This window comes from Anoplopoma fimbria, chromosome 17 (genome assembly GCF_027596085.1).
Source record: "Anoplopoma fimbria isolate UVic2021 breed Golden Eagle Sablefish chromosome 17, Afim_UVic_2022, whole genome shotgun sequence".
Classification (NCBI taxonomy): domain Eukaryota; kingdom Metazoa; phylum Chordata; class Actinopteri; order Perciformes; family Anoplopomatidae; genus Anoplopoma; species Anoplopoma fimbria.
Genome location: NC_072465.1, coordinates 19232686 through 19255604, shown reverse-complemented (window position 1 = coordinate 19255604; position 22919 = coordinate 19232686). Strand labels below are relative to the sequence as shown.

At 39.1% G+C, this 22919-nt stretch overlaps 1 protein-coding gene across 1 annotated transcript; it reads left to right on the top strand.

Annotated features, from left to right (window-relative positions):
* Positions 1-7471: 7471 nt before the first annotated feature.
* On the top strand, positions 7472-14271 carry dusp7 (dual specificity phosphatase 7). The gene is made up of 3 exons (XM_054617542.1): positions 7472-8256; positions 10059-10487; positions 13125-14271. Exons 1-3 carry the CDS (start codon positions 7845-7847, stop codon positions 13439-13441), a joined length of 1158 nt encoding a protein of 385 aa, XP_054473517.1. The 5' UTR covers positions 7472-7844; the 3' UTR covers positions 13442-14271.
* Positions 14272-22919: the final 8648 nt, after the last annotated feature.

Genomic DNA, 22919 nt, shown 5'->3' with positions numbered 1-22919 from the left:
ACCTTTGTAACATTTCAAAATGTGTGGGTTGAGGTCATGATTTTCATTATGAATTTATGTTGATTTTGATTTTGGTTTAGTCTGTAAATTGTCAGAGATCCATTGATAAACGTCCATCACAAGTTCCCATAGCCCCGTGTTGTCCGATTGTTCCTTTTGTCCAACCGACAGTCCAATACCCAAAGATATAGTCAACAAACGATGATGTAAAGAAGAGATGATCAGCAAATCCTCATATTTGAGAAGCTTTAACATTTTTAGTTGTTTCTTGATAAATTACCTAAAACAATTATTTCATTATCAAAATTGTCAACAGCTGATTTTGGAACAACTCACCAGAGGAAATCAGACAACGAAGCTCTTTGTTTAAAATTGTATCCCTTGCAATTACTGCCATAATTGAAATCTGACTCTGAACCCATTTGAACATTCAGATGTAAGAAAAAGAAATAAAAATTACAATCACTTCCTGTCTTTTTTGTTAGCCAGATATCTCAGTGTGCAGACATTTTTCTTATACAAATTAAAGATTTTACTTCAATTTCTTCTTTTTTATTCTCCCAGAAAATAAGATCATATAAAAATTACAAACGGAATCTCATTGTCAGGAGCTTTATAGAAAATAAGATCATATGGAAATTGTCAGGAGCAGAAAAGCATTGTTGTACTGTGTAATCTAATGTAATGAAATCCACTTCAGTACTCTGTACTGTAAAGCACTACAATAGCCTTGCATACACAGTAAAAGTACCTTTGTTGTGCTTTTTTTCCTATTCAAAGTACTATAAACATCTTGAAAAAAGTATGACTAAATAAGTCACCATATGAAAACCTAAAGCATTTAACCATCAAGCCATAACTATAACAATCTCTGTTCCTGCATATGTTTGTGATTAATAAATAGACACAAATCACAGAGCGACTGAACAGAGACAGACAAAGTGCTGTGATACATTTTCCAGGCCTGTGTTTTATGTGTTGGCAACCTGCGTGTTTGGGGCAAAGGAAACAGCAGAGGAAATGCCAGCGTTAGCGTGGGAGAGGGGTGGCCACCTCACTCAGTCACTGAGGTGAGTGGGTTTAAACCACAGTCTGCCTTAGAGAGACCTCAGACAAAAACTAAAAACATAGTTTAGTGCCTGGTTGGTATTTCCCTAGTTTCCTTTATAAAGAATAATTATGTATATGTAGCACATTTATATAATAATGACAGACGGGGCACAAAATACATTTTTTATCAGGATTTGAGCTACAAATGTCGTCTTAATGAACAGGAACATTTCAGTCGTGTGAATATGACGTTCAAATCTCTGGAGAGGTTTGAATCAAGAACATTTTAATCTGTAAAAAGAAAGGTTTTGGAGCCGCTCCACTGACAATGAATAAGAGAGTTTTTGTGAATACTGGATACAACCCAGGGTGATTTTCCAGGCATGTGGGCAGATTTTCTGGTTCAGAAATGATCAGTTTAAAGCTGTTCATGAGTAAGAAGGCCCAGACGAGTCCACAGTAGAGAAGCCAGTGTGGGTACATTTTCCCACCGGTTAATAAGATTGTGATTACACCGGTGTCACAGATATTCGTTGATTATCTATATGTAGGTCGCTTTGAATATGAAATATTGCTAAATAGGTGCTTTTGCTTTTTTGGCAAGCATACACAGAGCTCAGATTAATCCCCCATTCACTGTCCGAAGTGCACTTTTTTTTCTCTAAAGACTATAACTATAATGACACTGCAGCTTTTGTGCATATTTTATAGTAAGACTGTCTAAGCCTAAAGCCTCTAGAGGATGCTTTGGGAGTTCAGTCGTGTGGTCTTTTGGGTTAAGTCCTAAAATGGGGAGCAAAAATGTGATTTAAAACAAATTTCCTGCATTTCTACACAACCTAACCTCTTAGATTGAGTCACGAAACAGCCACTTGCACTACTCTACATGATTTAAATGAGGGTGCATAAAACCGACACTTCGATGCGGCTCCTTTGCGAACGTCTCTTCACCACAGTCAAATTGTCTCCGATCAGCTAACTAGCGTAAGGGGTGCTGGCTGGCAAACTGCTCATTTTGACGCTTAGTTTGCTCAGTTTGGCATTTCAACAACAGTACAACCCTACTTTTAGCTAATTTAAAGTTTAGCTGGAGACAGTGGGCTAAGCAGGTCCATTCAACACACCTTAGCCTGTCTTTTCATTTTAGCTCAATGGCTTCATGTTTCTTTCATTTATAAACATTCAGACTCCTGCTTGGATTGACAGAGTTTGTCTGAACCGAACCAATTTTTTTTTTACTTCTTTTTATCAGTTGTTGAAAATGGTAAAATAATTTATAAAGGCTGCTTCAATATCACCACCTGATTGCAGGGACTATATGAGTATAAGTTTAGTTTTAAAAAGACAAAAAGTGGTCGAGCAAGACGTTGCCCTCATAACGTTTCTCCCCCTAATTGAATAATTGTGATACATCTGCTCGATTGCTCAGGCGTTTATGCTTGTGGGTAGACAAGTATCCCAGAATGCATTTCACACCTACCAGTGGTGATGTTGGCAATTATGAGCGAGACTCAAAGCTGTTAGAATTTTCATCCTGCTATTATGTCACACTATTAAGTTTTGATGTAACCATTTAGATTTCTACGATGTGGTCGATTTATGAGAATTCTGACACTTAAATAAAATGTCAGACAGTTAATGTATCGCACGTTAAAGTAGATATCGTAGTGATTCCCACAAATCATCACTTTTCATTTTGTCATCAGCAAAGCTACTGACAGCATTCAAATTATCAGAACCAACATTGTCTGTCACTGCAAAATGCTATTGAGGTAGAAAAGTTAATAAAACTTAAATGTATTTTTGCTAATTACATTTCTTTTTTAAATAACACTACACAAGTGAAAACAAATATTTATATGTTTATAATTTTAGTTTGACTTTACTTTTTAGGATTCAAAAAACGAGACAGTCTGAGAAAGTGTTTATAGGTGCAGTTTAGGAGGATGTAGAATCGTAAAGCCACTTCTTCCTGAGGAACAAAAACTGCTCCTCATCTGTTTTGTCAATCTCTAAACCCTAGCTAACAACACTTCCCCTCCCCCCCAAAAATCTTCACATAATAAGATTTATCTTTGGACTTGTTTTTTAGGCGCTGCATGGGTTTGTGTAATATTTTTGGTATGTGGCTTTTCATTCAGAGAAACAACACTTCATACAGACGGAGTGGCTCACTTCCTGTTCTTAGATTTACGAATGGGAATAAGGGACTTTGTGCTCATCTCAACAACAGGCTTCAGAAAATGACATTACCATTCTGGAGTATAGATTTAAGATGGAATAAAGGGCTCCTCCAACTGGCAGAAGGATCTTTTCCATCAGTGAAGGCGTCTCTGTGTCAACAGAGAATAGATTCATATTGCATATATTGCTTTTTCTGTTTGATTAGGTTACACTGTACAGACAGTTATTCATATTCCATTTCAATATGAGAATGATAAAGCTGATTAAAACCCTCAAGTGTAGTGGAGAAAGGAGGAGGGTTATTTTCTAAAGACTTGACTGTGACACAGACTAGATGTATTGTGAAACAGGAAATGTGTGTACAAAGGCAATCTGAAAGCTTCTCTCCTTTCAAAAATGGCAGATTAAAGGCTGTTGATGCATGTATGAGCAAGTAGACTCACGATGATGGGTAAAGCTGCTGATGAGCTCATGTCTTTTGTTGTTCAGATAGCGTTGAAAACGTCATAATCGTTACATAAGCTCATTTGTCTTATCCTGCTTTTATTACATAACTCACCCTGCTTGTTACCTCCAACTGTTATGAAGAAATACCAAATAAAGAAACTGACAACGTATTTTCTCAATCAGCTTTTCAATGTGGCTCAACCTGAACAAAATGATGTCACGTGCTGCTGAGCTCCAATCAGGATTTAGCAACATTTCAATCAAAATCCGAAGACAGAAGATGAGAAAAAAGACTGTTTGCTTATGTTGCCAGGTTACTGTCGTTTTAGATTTGCCACCAACAACCCGCCAATTTAGAGTTTAGACGACCTGAGAGGGGCCACGTCAAAACTGGAACAAATATAATATATTAAGACTGTTGCTTTGACCGACAGTTAGAAACCAGTCAGAATAATTAATGAAAACACACAAAATGCTCCATCAATGTAGTAAAATAACTGGATACAGGACAAATTAGCACCCAATCATTTGAATGAAAATTGTTTGCCTAAGCCAAAAGAAAGTTTGCGTCCGCATTGTGAAGCCCAATTGTTTTCCTTCCCTATCCCACTCACTCACGCTCTGCCCATAGACTTTATATTGGAATTACGTAACATTCATTTTCACTTTTCTAAGCTCTGGGAAGTATTTGCCAATGTAGAATAAAGGGGATATGGAAAACATATATATAGTATTACAAAGAGTAATACTGCAGTTTCAGGTGTCTTGACAACAGTTTTTTTCTAAAAGGTGGTCAGGTGTTGAAATGCTTTGTGTGCCTGAGATGTTCCTGTTGTAGTACTGCGGTTGGCCACTTGAGCTAATTGACAGCAACACTGAGTGAACGCCTCTTATCCAGCTTGTTAAAGGTGCTAAATGCAAAATTGAGAGCTTATCTGTTGCCTGTCAACATTGCGTAGAAACCAGCCAATTGTATTTGGCGAGCTAGTATGATGCTACTTCTAAAAAACATGCTTTTCATTGTTCATGTTGCTATCTTTGCCCTGACCTCACAATCTCCTCCTCCTCCTCTTAGAGATAAGCATTTCATCAAACAATCTGATACAGGAACCCCAAAAATGAATTGAATTCAGTGTGACACAGATGCAACCAGATGTTCTTACTAGACACTCTCTTTGTACTTCGAAAGCAACATGTTATCATCCTTTCAAACACTAAATCAAACAAACTGATAGAGCTTCATCATAAGTTTGAGTCCTCAGTCATGAAAGTTAAAAGTAAGTGATGATAGTTTGTGTTTACTACTGGACAGACACACAAAGTGGCTACACATCTCTAAGAGAGCCTGTTGTTGTCCATGAAGGGAGTGGAAACACAAGAGCCCTAAAGTGTGTGTGTGTCTGTTTGTGTTCTTGTGTGTGTGTGTGCATGTATGTCTGTGTTTTGTTAGTGTGGCGTGTGTGTGTGTGTTTGTGTGTGTGTCTGAGTGTGTATAAGTCACTGGGGGGGATAAAGAGCCATTGTCTGCAGCTGGTGCATCCCCCACTCCTCCTTTCTGCAGCTGTGAGGAAATCAAACGCTCCTCTTTTCCTCCTCTCTGCCTCTGTCACAACCTGCTGATGCCTTATTAGGTCATTCATGGTGAAACGTATGTGATGACCCACAGCAGCAGGTACACCAGCACCATTGAGCTCTTACAAAATCTAAATATTCTACATATGTCATCATTACACCCAGAATTAATAATAGTAATAAGAAATAATTATAATTATATTTATGCAGCACCATTAAAAAAGTTTTTTACATTAGACAATCTAAATTAAAATAATTCAGCTTTATTTAAATAATAGTGAAGAGAGTTACAGAGAAATAGAATAAAGGAGTGAGGAAGAAACAAGTTTTTCTATCTGCATTTTTTTAAAAAAATTTTTTAGCTGTAACAAATAATTACATAATACTCTAAAACTTTGAAAATGAGCCTAGTAGACAAACTAGTATTATGTCACTCGTTTGGTGCTGTCCAGTTAGTGGGAAAAGGCCAATTTTCAGTTAGGAATGTGTCCAGTAATTGATTGGTAAGCAAATGTGTGGAAGTGTGATTGAATTATGGATGAATGGATGAACGTGGTTTATCATGGGTTGAATAAAAAAAAAAACTAAAACATTGAGAATATCTTTTAAAGAAAGAAATGTAAATGTTAAAGTTGCTCAATTTTTTATTCAAAAATGTCTATTGCCGCCAAACGCCTCTCGACATTCCGATGGTCAAGTTGGCGGCTAACGGTGCCAAAAGTGCTAACATTGCAAACATATGCAAAACAGAGCTAACAGTGTTTACCTGAGGGGGAACCGAATGGTGGGCCCTACGCAACAACACTGTGGGTTGAGACGGCGTTATGATGTGTAACCACAGCATGAGCGCAGAGCGGGGCGGTGGCCGTGAGCTAGCCGGTGCCACACTCTCACATGGACTCACATTCACAAATATGCACTAAAAGGCATGTGCAGCCCGGCTACGTAAACAAAGCACAGAGAAGCTTGGATTACAACACACACAAAAGGAGAAAAGACTTCAATCTCTGCTCAGGGAGACATTACTCCACCATATCTTTAATGCTGTATGCTGCTATATTAATTATATTTAATGCTGTATGCTGCTATATTAATGCTCGGCATATCAACTGTAGCACATTTGAATGTTGATTATTCACCCTGGAAACTCATCGCAAAGTACAAAAGGATATGACATGATTGTTTTTCTAATTCTCATTAATATTTTGAAAGCATTAGTGAGGTAAAAGTATTAATAAAAGCATTGTAACTTTAGTGATATAAAGGAAAGTAGGCCATAGGGCAAAAGGGTCCAGTGTTATTTAACAACCTCAAAAGTGTTATTTAGGATTCACAGGGACAATTTACACATATTTACAATCACACTATGTATATATATCTATATATATCTATATCTATATATATATATAGATATATATACACAGTACCAGTCAAAAGTTTGGACACACCTTCTCATTCAATGGTTTTTCTTTATTTTTATTTTTTTTTTTTTCTACATTGTAGATTAATATTGAAGACATCCAAACTATGAAGGAACACATATGGAATTATGTGGTAAACAAACAAATGCTCAACAAACCAGAATATGTTTTATATTTTAGATTCTTCAAAGCAGTTGAATGAGAAGGTGTGTCCAAACTTTTGACTGGTACTGTATATATATATATATATATATATATATAAAAAAAAAATGTGATTGTAAATAAGTGCAGTTCCATTATCTGAACACTCGTCTGTGTAGAAATTGAACTGTTATTTAACTTTTATTTGCAGATTCCTACCTCAAATGTGTCATTCAAAATCACACCATACTGTAAAGACAGAGCATCAATGAATGGTTCTGAATGTGGTGAGAGCAGCCTGAGCTGGTGTGAACCTGTAGCAGCTCTGCGCCTTTAAATCTCTCCGCTCCTCCCTCGTCTCAATGACCAGCCCGCAGAGCCTCTTTAACGCATCCAGTGGAAATGACAAACCAGAGGCGCTCCACGGGCCAGCATGTCAAATAACAACAGTGACCATGAGCTGTAGCGACGGCGACTCATCCGGGACGCACCGCCTCACACACTAACGACACAGCTTTTTGGGGTCTTTTTTTTTTTTTTTCTTCTATTTTTTTTTTTAACATTTTTTTTTTTTAGTGTGGGTCTGCTGACGCCTTTAAAGTTGGAGAGAGAGAGAGAGAGAGAGAGAGAGAGAGAGAGAGAGAGAGAGAGAGAGAGAGAGAAATGGACGTCAATGGGCTGGAATGAAACCTCCACATCTATCAGGCTGAAGGAAGGAGGTTAAAGAAAACCTCTGCATGTTCCAAGTTTCCTGCTCAAACCTGAGGGGCATCGGTGTGTGCGTGCGTGCGTGCGTGCGTGCTGGATGTGTGTGTGTGTGAGTGTGTGTCTGGAAGTGTGAGTGAGTGTGTGTGTGTGGAAGTGTGTGTGTGTGTGTGTGTGTGTGTGTGCGCGTACGCAGGACCAGGACCAGGACCAGGACCAGCAGCAGCAGCAGGAGTTTTACGCCGTGATTTGTCTCCTTTTTCCGGCCCGACGCGTCTCTGATTTCATGTCACACCGGGGGCCGGGCGGACGAACGGTTCCCTGATGAGAATAAACCATCTGCGCAGAGACTCTGTTGTGATCGTGACTATGATGATGGTTTCCAGTAAGAGCGTGGAGTGGCTGCAGGAGGAGCTGGAGTCCGGGGCCGGCGCGCTGCTGCTGCTGGACTGCAGAGCCCACGAGCTGTACGAGTCCTCGCACATCGAGTCGGCCATCAACCTGGCCATCCCGGGCCTCATGCTGCGGAGGCTGAAGAAGGGCAACCTCCCCATCCGCTCCATCATCCCCAACAACGAGGACAAGGAGAAATTCGTCAAGAGGTGCAAGACGGACGTGGTGGTCCTGTACGACGAGGCGACCCCGGAGCGGCAGGAGTCCGGGCTGGGGAGCTCCGTGCTCGGGCTGCTGCTGCAGAAACTGCGGGACGACGGGTGCAAGGCTTTCTACCTGGAGGGTAAGATAGGATGAAGGAGCCTGCTCGCTTTAATTCATAAAGAAAAAAAAAGAAAGACTCAGACTGACTGAGAGACAAATTGTTTAATTCCACTCTGATCTAATTAACTGAGTGTAATTACAGGATGTGGGGCTGTTCTCAATGGGTCTTTTTTTTTTTTTCCGCCAAGCAGTAAAAGTTTAACGCTTAAACAACAGCATACATGTTATGATTTATCTGGTTGATTTTTTTTTTTTATTAATTCAATACGTATGTCCATGTTTCATCCCTTTTCTGGGCTCCTTTGATGTATCTGAAGCAAAATGCTTGAGATTTTGGGGGCGCTTTTATTTTGGTAAAAGGCATCTTCACATTTGACAAGCCACTCGTTATGGCATACGACCTTATTATAGATTGTTACATAGCTTGTATGGATATTTAAGTGTCACAGTGTGACGACACTTCACATAAATCCAGCTGTTGTCATCTGTCTACAGACTAGAGTTGGTGTTTTAATCATTATGAACTATGAAGCAGCTGTAATATCGACTATTATAGCGCAGCATTTTCACCACAGTTATTATAGGCTTATAGAAACGATGTAAAACACGTGAGCTCTGTGAAGTCTCAATGAAGTTTGACATTGGACTTAATGCCGACATTTTTTTTATTGTCTCATTTTTTAATTCTAATGAGGACAGAACCGCTTGAATGAAAGGGTAATGTAAAGGATCGTTCAATGGTGTCCCTGGTCTCAATAAATGGAGCTGGGTCAAATATGTTTTCAATTAAATGCTGCAAAAATGGCCCCGCCATGTTGTGTGCTCCTTCAGGAAAAGACTGGCTTCTTTTTTTTTTTTTTTTTTTTTTTTTTTTTTTTTTTTTTTTTTTTTTTTTTTTTTTTTCATGAATGAACAAGGAAACGATGAGACAGCGACACACTCTGAATAATTCTCAAGAGCAAAAAAAAAAATCAAAAAAAAAATGTATATCGTAGAAAATGTTGAAGCATTTGAAGATGTTAACGTGTTTGATTTCTGAGAATGAAAGACATGTTTCACTTGAGTCGTAAGCCGAGCTGCCATTCACAAAAAGTCCACTGCGCTGAGTGCTGAGTGTCCTGCTCTGCTGCGCGGTCTCCCCAGGGCTCAGCTTTTCTCAATGGAGCACATCTGTCCGGCCTGTTTGCTTAGTCACAATGACGTTAATATCACCTTAATCTCCTCTCATTTGTCCGAAAAAAATATGAATATGTAGTAGAGTATAAAAAAAAGGTGACATGGCTGCAATAACTGCATTTTCAATTTTTTTTTAAAATCTATATATTTTTGTTGATTTTTATTTAATTGTAGAACACCATTTAAAATATAAATGGCAACTTGAATACTGTTTATGATTTATTCATCTTTATATGATATAAATTGTAGTTATGTAAGCCTCCACTACACCTGGCTGCTTTATAGAATATGTGTAAACAGCAGTAGGAGTATTATTTAACAATGGTAAAATATGTCTTAGTAGATTTCTCTGTTTAAAAGCATAATATGTGCTTGTTATTAACCGTCTAAAAATATTTCTGTCAATTGTTTTTAATTCTGTATATTTTATTTTATTTCAAATGAAAGGTTTATTTCTTAACATTCAGGTTCATGATCCACCTCTTGTATCATGCAGGCTTCAGCTTCCATTTTGTAGACGTTGTATAACACAACCTCGCCTGTGGTTATGTACAGGGCGCTTTCTTTTATACCACCCAGGGAAAAGATTTTTCTTGGCTTTTATCCTAATATTGACTCTTTATTTGTCTTTTCCTCGTCCTCCAGGGGGCTTCAACAAGTTCCAGTCGGAGTACCCCGAGCACTGCGAGACCAATTTGGACTGCTCCTGTCCCAGCAGCTCACCACCAGCCTCCGTCCTCGGCCTGGGAGGACTTCGGATCAGCTCCGACTGCTCAGACGGGGAATCCGACCGTGAGCCAGGCAGCGCCACAGAGTCGGAGGGCAGTCCGCTCCCCAACAACCAGCCAGCGTTTCCTGTCCAGATCCTGCCGTACCTTTTCCTGGGCTGTGCCAAAGACTCAACCAACCTGGATGTGCTCAGCAAGTACAACATCAAGTACATCCTCAACGTGACGCCCAACCTGCCCAACATGTTCGAACACGAAGGGGACTTCAAGTACAAACAGATCCCCATCTCCGATCACTGGAGCCAGAACCTCTCTCAGTTTTTCCCCGAGGCCATTTCATTCATTGGTAAGTAGAGATGGAGAGAACTCTCTATGTTATGTAACAACAGATCTTTTTGGAAACAGCGGGTAGACCATTATTTGATAAACGATTAATCCAAGGTGAGATCTTCAAATGTCTTGTTTTGTCCAACCAACTGTCCAAAACGCATACTATCATACATGAAAAAGAGAAGAAGCTATCTGTACAGTTTGAGAAGCTGGACATCCGGTGTCCTTGCATGAAAAATTGTTCAATGATTATCAAATGAATTGGCGAATACTATTTGCCCAGCAACTAAAAAAAGTCGGAAAATAGTGAAAAATGCTCTACACAATCTCAAAGAAGTCAAGATGGCATTTTCAAATTGCTTGTTTTGTCCAACCAACTACCCAAAACCTAAAACATTTTTCTCTTTACTTCCATATAACTAAGAAAAGCGTCAAATATTCCTATTTAAGGAATTGGAACCAGTGAAATGCTTAAAAAATGACCTAAATGGTCAACCAATCAATATGTCAATTCAGCACTAGTTTAGTTAAGTTAAGTAATTCCTACATTATCCCCCTAAGTACATTTATCCTAGAGTTTAGTCTTTTATCATGTAAAAATATTTCTGCCATGGAAATAGTTTTAAACAGAATACGTGTGAAAAAAATAAATTGATTTGTTGAGCTGCATTTAGACATACATATGCTCTTATTTCCATATTCCTAATTACAAATTAATTAAATATCACAAAGGTGTTAGGGTTAAAGCAAATTTCAAATGACACATGGAAAAAGATTATTTGAGAATAGAAGCCACAAGAAACGTAGCCCCTCATCCCGTCCCATTCTCAGTATTTCCCGTCATTCCCATCATTCCCTCTGTCTAAATTCCCAGAGAATGAGTACATTCCCTCTCTGATGAGTCAATGAGAACCACAGTCTCTGTGATTGTCCAGACCCCTGACATGTTCTTTCTTTTTTAAGACAAATGTTTCAGCGTAGGTGGGAGGTAGTGAGACATATGCCAGAGCCAGAGGTCGTGGCAGATTCGGGTCATGCTGATGTTAAATGTTGCAGTCTGGCTGGCTGTAATGTGCAGGGATTACATCAGGTCTTTTTAGTAACAGCAGGGTAATTATGGGTAGAGGAGAGAAGCTCCGGCTGAAAAGGAGACCCAGATGTGACCTTGATGTACTGATGTAGACTGCAGATTCCTTAAATATCTGAAATGATTGTGTGAACATGTAGAGATTGAAGAATTTGATGTTTTCAGGCATTTTAACAGGCAGATAAAATAACATTTCTTGCGTTATAATGCATTTAAAGCACAAATAAAGTGATGTAACGCTGCACATTCTAAAGATCAGTTCAGGACAAATTAACCACGGTTTACTTATTTGACTTCTGAGCCTTGTATAGTGGTGGAAAGTGAGTCCACATCACATATAAAATTAATTTGGCATCCGCTTGGCAGCCTGAGCTCGTGAGCCAACTGACCCCAATCCTACAACAAGAGATGCAGGCAGAGAGAGATAAAGAAGAGGATGAAAGAGAAAGAGAGAGGAGGAAGAAAGGAAAGAAGCACTTAACTCTCTCGCTCAAATGGCCTGCAGTGATGCAAGTGCAAGGGCTCGTAACTGATAGAAGGGCGATGGATGTAGCCCTTTAATAATGTAAGACGGGGTTTTTTTATTCAGGTTTTTCTACAGACTGAGAGCAAGAAAGCAGAATGAAACATGTCTTTCTACTGTCATTGAGAAAGGTCACTCTGGATAAAAAATATATTAAATGTTTAGAAAGAAAGGTCTAAATGTCAGCGTTGTGAATTGGAGTCTGCCTGTGTGATACTATGTGGGTGACTTTTAGTTGAGTTGTATTGTGATTATATAATGTTTTATATTTCTATTGCACAGATGACTGCTAGGTCGTTGTAATTCAATACAAACTAAATACGGTATGGTTTAAGGTATAGATTTTTTTTGATTTACACGTGAAGAACTTCATCTCATGTAGTTAAAACATGAGATGTTTTAACTACATGAGATGAGTGCTTTAAAGGTTTTAGGCAGTGATTATTAATAATTTTTTCTATAACATTAAAAAGTAATGATTTAATAATCAACAATCATATTTAAAGTTATATAATTATTTTAGTTTGATGTTTTATTATTATTATTATTGTTGTTATTATTGATGTCCTTTTATCCTATTTTTGTTTATTTATTTCTTATTTACTTCGATTAAATGCCACGATGGTGCCTCAAAGTTTGTAAAATAAAGTTGTCAAATAGTTATATAGGATAACATCGCTCATAGTAACAACTTAATTGAGAAAATAGGTTTTCAGAGTTTTATTTATGTAATTGATATTCTGTAATTATAATATATAATACATAAAATACAACAGCTGCAATATCACCAATGTTATAAATAAATCTCAGTTCAAAAGCAAATTCAAACTACAGAGAAACAAAATAGAATATAATACTAAGTCTACTTATTTATATTGTTTTATTAGAACAATTGCTATTGTCAGTTAAATTGTAGAATCTAAGGTCAATTCACTTTAGCTCAATGATTTGAAGGCTAAAATGTATGACTGAAACATACAGTCGGTGTTATCAGTAATCTAACCTCTCATGGTTTCCTCTTCCGGTCTTTTTATCTCCTGCAGACGAGGCGCGTTCCAAAAAGTGTGGCATCCTTGTGCACTGTCTGGCCGGGATCAGCCGCTCGGTGACCGTCACGGTGGCCTACCTGATGCAGAAGCTCAACCTGTCACTCAACGACGCGTACGACTTTGTCAAGCGGAAAAAGTCGAACATTTCCCCAAACTTCAACTTCATGGGCCAGCTGCTGGACTTTGAGCGGACGCTGGGCCTCAACAGCCCCTGTGATAACCACTCGGCCTCCCCGACGCACGACCAGCTCTTCTTCACCACCCCGACCAATCACAATGTGTTTCAGCTGGACACACTGGAGTCCAGATGAAGACCAGTAGGGCCGACTGTTCCTTTTTTTGGGGGGTTAAAGGTGGTGTTGTTACCACGATAACAAGCGGCCGCACTGGAGAGAAACTGCCAGTTTTAATGAATGTTTTAGCCTCCTGAGGCTCCTTGTCTGAGAGCCTGGCGAAGGAGCATCGTTGGATGGGCAGGGAAGGTCACAGATGCCACGTTAAAAAAGGGAATGTGGTGTTTTTTAACCCGGTGGGGGAACTGAAAAACGGGTTTACAATGGCGTCCTCCACGGGAGTTGATTGAAATCGAGGGATGAAGAGCCCCGATCAACTTGTCTCGTCACAAAGAAACCGACGAGACATAACTGACTGAGAAACTGAGCGAAGGACGCGGGAGGACAGACAGCTTCATACAAAGATAGGAAAAATCTACAGCGCTCGACTTATAAGACAACAACATCCTCTCTGTCTTTCTCTCGGCCTCTCTGGTCGAGATGACTGGTGCCAAGTAGAGAATCTGGGATTTACTTGTAGGAAATCTCGCTCTACTGAATGTAGAGTTTTACAAACCAAGGAATTAACAAACACATAAACAAAGTATGTATGTTTGTAGTGTATGTACTGTATGTATGTCAACGTACATAGCAGAAAATTCAGTATGTCTTTATGCATTTTTGTATATTTTTGTGTACATTAACGCACAAATCTATACCTTATATAAATATATACGCATAGAACTCGTATCTATTCAATCCAACAATGGCTTAAGAGATTGTAAAACTAAAGAAAGGGTGGAAACGCCAACAAAGAGGAACGTTATTGTGATATTCCTAGTTGTCTTTTTTTTTTTTTTTTTTTTTTTTTTTTTTAGGTTTCGTTTTTCTTTTAGGTTTGTAATGACCTAATGCAGTTTGCACAGTGGTGTAGCCATTGACTTGTTGGCACTTGAAGCCGGTGCTGGAAGCAGGCAGATAAAGAGACATTCAGAGACGAGGAGCGGAGAGGAGAGGCCAGTCCCAGGCTGCGACGAGTCCCGACAGCTGCACAGTGGAGTGGGGAGGGTGCAGGAACCGGCCCCCCGAGCCGAGGACGAGGGTCAGGGGTTAGAGGGTTGGGTTAGGGGCAAAGACGGGCAGCGGGCAAGACCAGGGCATTTGGGGGTTGGGTTCGGGTGAACGTACTACAGGTGAGTTGACATTCGGCCAACTGTTTTCTAGTGCAAGTTCCTACTTTCTTCCCCGTATGACTGTTCATCCAGTTGCCTTACAAGAAGTACCAGTTGTTTCCACCAGCTGTTTTGATTAGTTCAGTTAGAAAGTACACTACTGAACTTCCTTGGTTATTTCATCACGTCGCATATTGTCCGTTTTTGCCAAACTGGTTTTTTACACCTCTGACGTTTGTACTTTGAGGCAGAGACTTATCTGAGAGGTCATTTGGGGATTGCTAAGGTTGTGTTAATATTACTGAGCAACTTTTTGGGCAGCTTATTAGCAACCTTTGGCAAGGAAGTGCCTCAAAACTCTTGTATTACTTTACGTCTTTTTGCCTAAGAGGAAGCTTTTCAATTTGTTGTCCTATTTTAGGTTCCTTTTACCAAAAAAAACAATGGACGGTAGGACACGGGACTGCGATTGTACCCTGGTCTCGGTGTTGGTATTATGGTGTTGTTGACTGGGACTGGCCTCAGCTACAGACTGCACTTATCTACTTAAATAACTTCTCGTCCCATAACTGCACCGGAAAAAAACAGAAGCAAGGTCTTTCTGCAAAGGGATCACCCATTTTGTCAAAGAAAGGTTTGTCTGAGTTAATTCACCCTTAAGCCTTGGGTATATGAAAGATATATTAAACACAAAATTACATAAATATATATATTATTGAGCTAATAGTAAACAGATATTATTTTCTATACCTGAGCATGCAGTGGTACTGTATGCTCTCTAACAGTAGACGTAACCACGGGTTGGATGTTGCTTTACAAAGTGGGAAGATGAATGATGAGGACCGTTTTTTTAACTGCTGTTGCTGCTGAACACAGCAGTACACAGCATGTAGTTAAAGAGTTTTCTGAGATCCTGTCCACAACAGAAGCACTTAACAAAGGAGACAAAAATGTGCAAATGCTGCATAATTTGTGCTTTAAATGTAGGTTTCCTCCAATGAGACTAACGACACTGCAGCACTTAGATTATGGCAATGTCTGTAGTTACACTGGGCGTCATGCAAGAACATTTACGTATTTTATCCTAAATCTCTTCAGATCAGGACGTGCACATTGGTGAGTTTGGATTGTTCCATATCTGGTGCTTTAAAATTGCTTTATAAGGCTGCCTGTTCTGCTCTGTTTATGGGCGAGTTTCATTGACAGAAATGTAAAAAGAAGTTTGAATTGGTTAAGCAGTGACAGAAGTAAAAAAAAAAAAAAAAAAAAAAAGGCTAATAATATGGTTGTGTACTGTGAAAGTGGGAATGATTTGATATGAAAACCAATGCTAAAAAACATCATGACACTGGAATCACGGCTCCTTGTAGTGTTATGAGTGACGTTCACACCACCTACATGTCCTCTGTCCTGCTGGTCAGAGGGAAACCTGTAGTTGGATGTAATGTTGCTAATAAAACTAAAAGGAAAATTATACAAATTGTCTTGAATAACTTGCACATTTAAGAACAAATCTGTTTGCATGAGAATGGTTCTTGCATGAAGCCCATTGTTAAAAGCAAGCTACAGAGGTTTGGTTTCAGAGCGGTGATGTGGACGGGGTCTAAACAGAAACAAAGAACTGGGTTTCAGACAGGACAGCAGTTGAATCTGAACAGGGTTGGTTTTATCTGGCCTTATATAATCTTTCTAACTTGTTTCTAATGCTGACTGTTCAATACTTTGTATCTCACTTTAGAAAACCATTGTGTAAAAAGGAAAAAAAGGAAACCTTTGTTTATCTGTTTTTGAATCAGAACATGGTAATAATAGACAGCGAGCTGTCTTTGTTTTACCGTAACGTGTCACACAAGGTCCTCTTTGTTACTCTGCAATATATCAAAACACCTTTTTTGCAGTATTTTGTAGATCCAAGACCTCAACATTTTTAAAATCTTCTTCTTTTGTACTATATCTATTCTATTATGATTATACAAGATTCAGCTCGATATGGCTTGTGGACTGAAGTACCATTTCACCTGGGGTGTCCAAAATGTAGGGCCAGCGTGCCCGTTACCAACTTGAAAGAGGCCCACACACACACACACACACACACACACACACACACACACACACACTGCTTCACACAGCCAGAGCTGTGGGTCAGCATGCCAGTTATTTTACACAATAGACGATTACACCACCCGGCTTGAATAATTACGTTTTTCTCTGTCTTGTTTTGATATAACGTGCTCTATGCTATTCCTGTGGCCTTTCAATATGAATATATATCTAAGTATATATATGTTATGAATATATATGCAAATTTCCTCTCCATTTATAACATCAGAGTTGAAAATAATACTACCATGCTTGAATGGCCTTCCCTCGTCTGTAGTTATATCCCACTTACAATAAGAAACCGACTTGATCACTTGCACCCTAGGATTGAAATATATTTCAGTACGGAGCTTTTCTATTCCAAAAGAAAATGGATGATTTCAAGCTGCTTTCTTGTGTTTTTTTTTTTTTTTGTGTCTTTGTAACAATGAAAGAGAAACCAAGTCATTTTCTCTGTTTGTAAACTTGCCAGATCATGGGAACGGCCGTTTCTGTGTCCTTAAACTTGTAGCTACATCTCAGTAGAAATGTGCTCGGGAGAGAAAGACAAGCGAGAGCAAGGAGAGAGAGGGGTGGCAGCGCTAAATACAAAGTGAAAGAAAAAGTGAATGATTTTAAAAATGTTACCTCAGTGAGGAATTTTTCAGGGATTTTTTTGACAATGCATCTTGCATCGTGTTACAGCTTCAAACACACGTTGAATAGCTGTTTTGTATTGTGCTGTAAACAGTTTTTAAAAGAAGATGCAATCTGTCTGTGTATAAAAACAAGGGGCATGTTAACCGGGGCAGTTTCATCTTTCTGTCTACTGAAGGAAACACGATTGACCCTATGTATTGTACAGTATATGGAAACAACACAAGACATGTTTATACCGCAAATAAATATTGAAATATTTTTTTCTTTAGAACTTGTGTCCTTTTTATTTCTTACCACAAAAGTATGCAAAAATCTCTTTAAGTAGTAATTACAATAAATGCAGAGGAATTGGTCATAATTATATTGATCAACATACAATAAACAGTATGGATTATTTTTAGATTGATTGATTTTGCAGGTTATCCCGTAACCAATGTTTCCTAACATGAGGGTCACAAGATAAATATGATAAGTTGTGAGGTGATTAACAAGATTTCAAAAAAAGCAGGAGAAAACACTTTCTACTACAAACGTTTATTCAGACTTCCTCTAATATAAAGACATCTGAAGTGCTTATTACAGTATTTGGGAACAATTGACCCTTCGCTTAGCCTGTCCCTCCTTCGTTACTGTTGTTTGGCCTGTCAAGCACTCGCACCCAGCAATTCAATATGGTGTTTTCAGCAATGGAAAGGCAATCTACTTTCAGAAGAAAGATTGTGTGTAGAAAAACAAGTGAATAGAAACGGTTTGTTTTAGTTTTGTTTTGCTCTCCCTAAGACTTCCCGTCATCCTCTTCCACAATCACAGGCATCTTTGCTGTGGTTTCTACATTTCGTGCAGCTACACTTCCGATTGCTTAAACTGAAACTGAGCCACTTCCCTTCCCATACACCACTTATAGATATGAAGCTACCGACAGAAGCCATTAAACTGCATACAGATTTCAAAAAGGTTGAAACTTCTAGCCTATCTTTGTCGAGGGAAATCAAAATCCACCTACACCTCTAAAGCTCAGTAATTAACACCTTATATTTATCTGTTTAATCTGTACAAACACCAAAGTGTGAAAATGAATAGTTCCTGTTATTACAGGAAGTTATGTAGTGGACTATTACTGCGTTCCATTTACACATTTACACATCACAGTTAACTTTGTTCCAGTGCAACACGTAGTAAAACGTAATGGGGTTTTCTCCATCAGGGTTTGTCATTGCTGGCCATTGTTAGCAATACCAGTTGATAACATTGCATTATGCCAAATATATGAATTGGATGAATATGTCCAAAGATAGAATTGGACAGTACTGTATGTGTGACTGACTAAATGAGATACAAATAAGACAGAAGTGCTAATAAACATTATATTGCTACAGCTTTTTTACTGTTGATGCGCTGAGCAGCCATCTTTAATTTTGAGGTCAGGGTTGATGGGGTTTGTTCAACTTTCTAAGTTGGTAATCTGACTTCAGGTGGAGTTATAGTTGAATTTTCCGACCGGGAGCTCAACTCAGTTTGAATGGAACGCAGCATTCTTCCAGGAGTCTCCGCTGGTTGCCTGGCAACTGCTACTACCCAAAAAATAGTCAACAGATAAAATGGCAAATTTACATATTGACACTTCAGTGCTGGTACAGAAATAACAAACAAGATATAATATAACAATGAGTGAGCTTTAGTGCTCCCAGTCTGTATTTTGACTCCTTCTGACAGAGCCAAGCTAGTTTTTCCCTTTGTTTACAGTCTTTATGCTAAATTAAGCTAACTGGCTGCTTGCTCCAGCTTATTATCTTCTTACTCTAGGCAAGAATGCAAATCAGCATATTTCCCTAACTGTTTAGTTAATAATTATTTTTGTGGTAAAAAAAAACACAAGCTTAAGGTTCCTAAGTCTATAAACTGGCAGTAGAGATCCAGCTGTGAGGGATAACAACTCTTTCTCCAGGCCGCATCCTGTGTGTCCATTAACCTAAACTGCCTTTTCTATCTTCTCAACTAGCGGGTAACATGGCACATGTGCACATGAAAGCTGACAGTCAGGGCGAGAGAAAGAGAATCAGCAAAGTGAGAAAGGGAGGAGGGTTGGTGGGAACAAAAAAGAGCATCTTAAAGACAGCGCTGTGAGCTGAGCTGAACGGGCTATAAATATCTCCTCCAGTGTTGCCCTCACTTCTCTTCCCTCCTTCTACAGCGGCTCTTCTTTCATTTTTTTGCTATGACTTCCTGCGCCGTCGCACCGTCGAGTAAGCCATTCACCTCATAGTAATTCAGACAGGATATTACAGTGAGAGCGGAGGTGAAATAAAGGAAATGAAGGCCCGGGCCTGTTTGAAGAGATTGGGGACAGAGTGAACGACACCATCGACTGATTACATTCTGGTTTCCTGGCAACATAATGACAGGGTTTCTCACATGCCCGTCATCATCATCGTGACAGTTCATGTAACAGGAAATGTTTCCCACTCTAATTTGAAGTAATTAAAACCGAGACTTTATCATGAACTTAGACGAAGACATGTTTCACGCTGATTGCTAATGAAGATGCTTCACCCTGGTATCCATAGAGGGCATGTTTACAGACAGCTTTGGTTCTGTTGCTGTCACAGCACCAGCTCATTCATGTCATTACATTCTACCAGCCAGTTGATTGTCGGTAATGTAGGTTCCATTGACGAAAAAAGAGAATGTGTGGAATAGAAAAGACACTATCTCTGGTTCTGCGGCATCAATTTGGATCTTTTTCTTGTACATTTTGAGTCCTACAATATTGTAGAGAACTCTTGAAGCATTAAATTTGTCAGTTTAAGACTCCTGCAGAACCAACACCTTTCTCCCAGAAGGTCAAATTGTTTCATATCGTGGACCTATTTGTTCATTTAATAGCACTATTGTTTAAGGAAGTTCACAACTATATTAGAGAAATCAGTAACCCTGCTGCTAATGATAATACATGCAGTGACAGGGTTGGGCCAAAGTGTTTGTACATATTAATGCATAAATAAAAAACAATCTCTCTATCAGTCAAGGTGACATCAAGCTATTTGTAGATTGTACAGCTAGAGTTAAAGCTGCAAAACAAAATGATATAACTAACATTGCTTATATTCAAACTGCATCAACCCAACTTTGTCTGTGAATGTGGACACGATCTGACGGGTGAATGAAGGGTCAAAGCAGAAAGACATCTAATCTCAACGCTTCCTCTTTGAGAGAAACTGAAGGTGTTAAATGCTGCTTTGGACACAGTGTTCTGTTGCAGAAAAAAACTGTGTCTCTCCATACTGTATGTGTGTGTCAGTTACCATTGTTGCGGTGTTTAGAGCATTAAATAGCTGTCTGTTAGTGCCATCATTTGTGAATGTTGCACAGACTTATTTCAGTAACGGTCCTCCATCTTCTTTAATGAGATTCTCCTTGCGCTCTCTGTCTGACTGACAGAACTGAAACTCTTGCAGATAAATTACGTCTGTCACAGTCATGACATTGACAAACAGAGGAGCTCGGGTCTGACTACTTTTACGAAACCTCCACTGTAGCCGGCTCCTTTAACGGGCTCAAATAATTACAGTAAATAGCTGCTATGGCTGCTGTTGCTGCTGCTGCAGTACTTAGGCGAGCACTGTCCTCCCACTGTGAGTGGTACTGTACTCTGATGTACTGTATTCTTTCAGCTCTCCTTCAGCGTTATATAAAGAAGCAGTGCGGCACTCTCTCTAGCAACGCACCACTTCAATAGCATAATGAGAGGGGGAGCTGGGAGGGAGCAGCAGTGGGGGGAGGTAGGATGAGAGGAGCGAGGGAGGGAGAGATGTTCATGTTTCATCATGTTGAGGCCTGCATACCTGTAAAATGGAAACTAAAGGTAGGAAAAAAGTCGAGGCTGGAGGAATGTTTCAGCTCCAGTACTTACTACTCACTCCTTTAATCTGCCAGGCTGCGATCACAATCACCCTCAAATCGTGTTTGTTATTATCTACTTTTCATTATATATTTTTAATATTACAGTTCCATTAACCCAGAAAAAGATGTTGGCAATAAATATATATTGATCAGAGCGATCACAAACTGTAAAAAGTGTATGAAAGTGATGCTTCAGTTTGTGGTCTAGTCGTCTGACAATCTACAAAAAATGTAATGAATAAAGAAACCTTAGAATATTAACATCTCCATTTTGAAACACAGTGGAGCAGCGTTTTTTTATCAGCTGACCGAGCACATCCGCAGTGTCAAAGCTCAGTTTGTGAGGGCTTGCATGTTTATCAGAGTTCGTTCCCAATATCGAATTAATAGATCTAAATTTGTATTTAAGAGGAACTTGTTTGAGACAGTGAACAATACAAAGAGGAAGCTACGGGGACATTAAATCACATTTTCTCTACATGCAAACTAAATAAAGCCCTTTACAGAGCCGTCCTCAAGAGTACAGGCTGTTCATTTTCACTCCAATCAAACTTTACAGTTGACTGCACATCATCAACCATAAAGGGGCGAAGGCTGTGAAATCAGCTGTTGTGAAGCTGACAACCTGAGTGTCCTTGCAGGTCAGAGGCACATTGTTAGGAAACACTTGTTTGACAGGAGCAGCTGGGGAATACACACCTCCTCCTCAGTCCACCTGTGTTAGCTGGTGAACTTCCTATCTGGATCATTAAACACACGAACTTTGAACATAACCAATCACTGACATCACCTTAAACATGGTGACTGCTGCAATAAAATGGAAGCTCTCAATGGAAAATAGCTTGAAAAATGGATTTTTGAAATAAATCCATGTCTATGGATTTATGGAGGCCGAATATGGTTAAAAACTTGCAACAGCCTGCAAAATCGAGAATGTTGTAGAGTTTGAGCTCAGACACTCAGACTGTGTGTGTGTGTGTGTGTGTGTGAGTGTGTGTGTGTGTGTGTGTGTGTGTGAGTGTGTGTGTGTGTGTGTGCGTCTGTTGCTTGTGTATATGCGCCTGAGCAGCCTAATGAGCCTATGTGAATGTTTGACTTTGATCCTGTCCTTGTTGAGCAAACATATTCAGTGAGTTCTTATCTCTTTGCCCCCTGTGACATTACCCCCTTTTCGTTATTTTATTCTCACAATGTTGAACGTGGTTCTTATGAGTTTTGTGGTCAAATATATATAGTTTTCAGTGACTCCTGCTCTCATTGGTGTCATTATTTGATGATTACATTTAAATATCTTTTAATTCCTTCTTAGCTTCGACTATGACACACATATGTTTGTTTATGTAAACAGTAAAAGATGATGCAAATGTCTGGACATTTCTGGGCTACGTATGCATTTTAAATAACTGTATTTTCTGATTTGTTGTCTTTGTACTGTCTTAAAGGTGTTTACTTGAGGTGTTGACACACCTGTCATCATAAAGCCTGTGTGAGTGACCTCACGAAGATCCGACTAAGATGGAAACATTTATTTAAATTAATTTAATGGCTTGGAGACAGTGGGCATATCTTACTTCTATCACCCATATTATCATATATTTAACAACAGATTTGACTGGTGAAATAACTATACATAATGTCTTGTTTGTTGTAGTTTTCCACTCACACAACTGGCTAATGAAGACACTTTACCTCACCGTACTCTCACC

Coding starts and splice junctions, on each gene's coding strand:
- dusp7 (XM_054617542.1), top strand. CDS start 7,845: ATGAGAATAAACCATCTGCGCAGAGACTCTGTTGTGATCGTGACTATG. Junction 8,257..10,058: donor CAAGGCTTTCTACCTGGAGG/GTAAGATAGGAT, acceptor CTCGTCCTCCAG/GGGGCTTCAACAAGTTCCAG. Junction 10,488..13,124: donor CGAGGCCATTTCATTCATTG/GTAAGTAGAGAT, acceptor TATCTCCTGCAG/ACGAGGCGCGTTCCAAAAAG.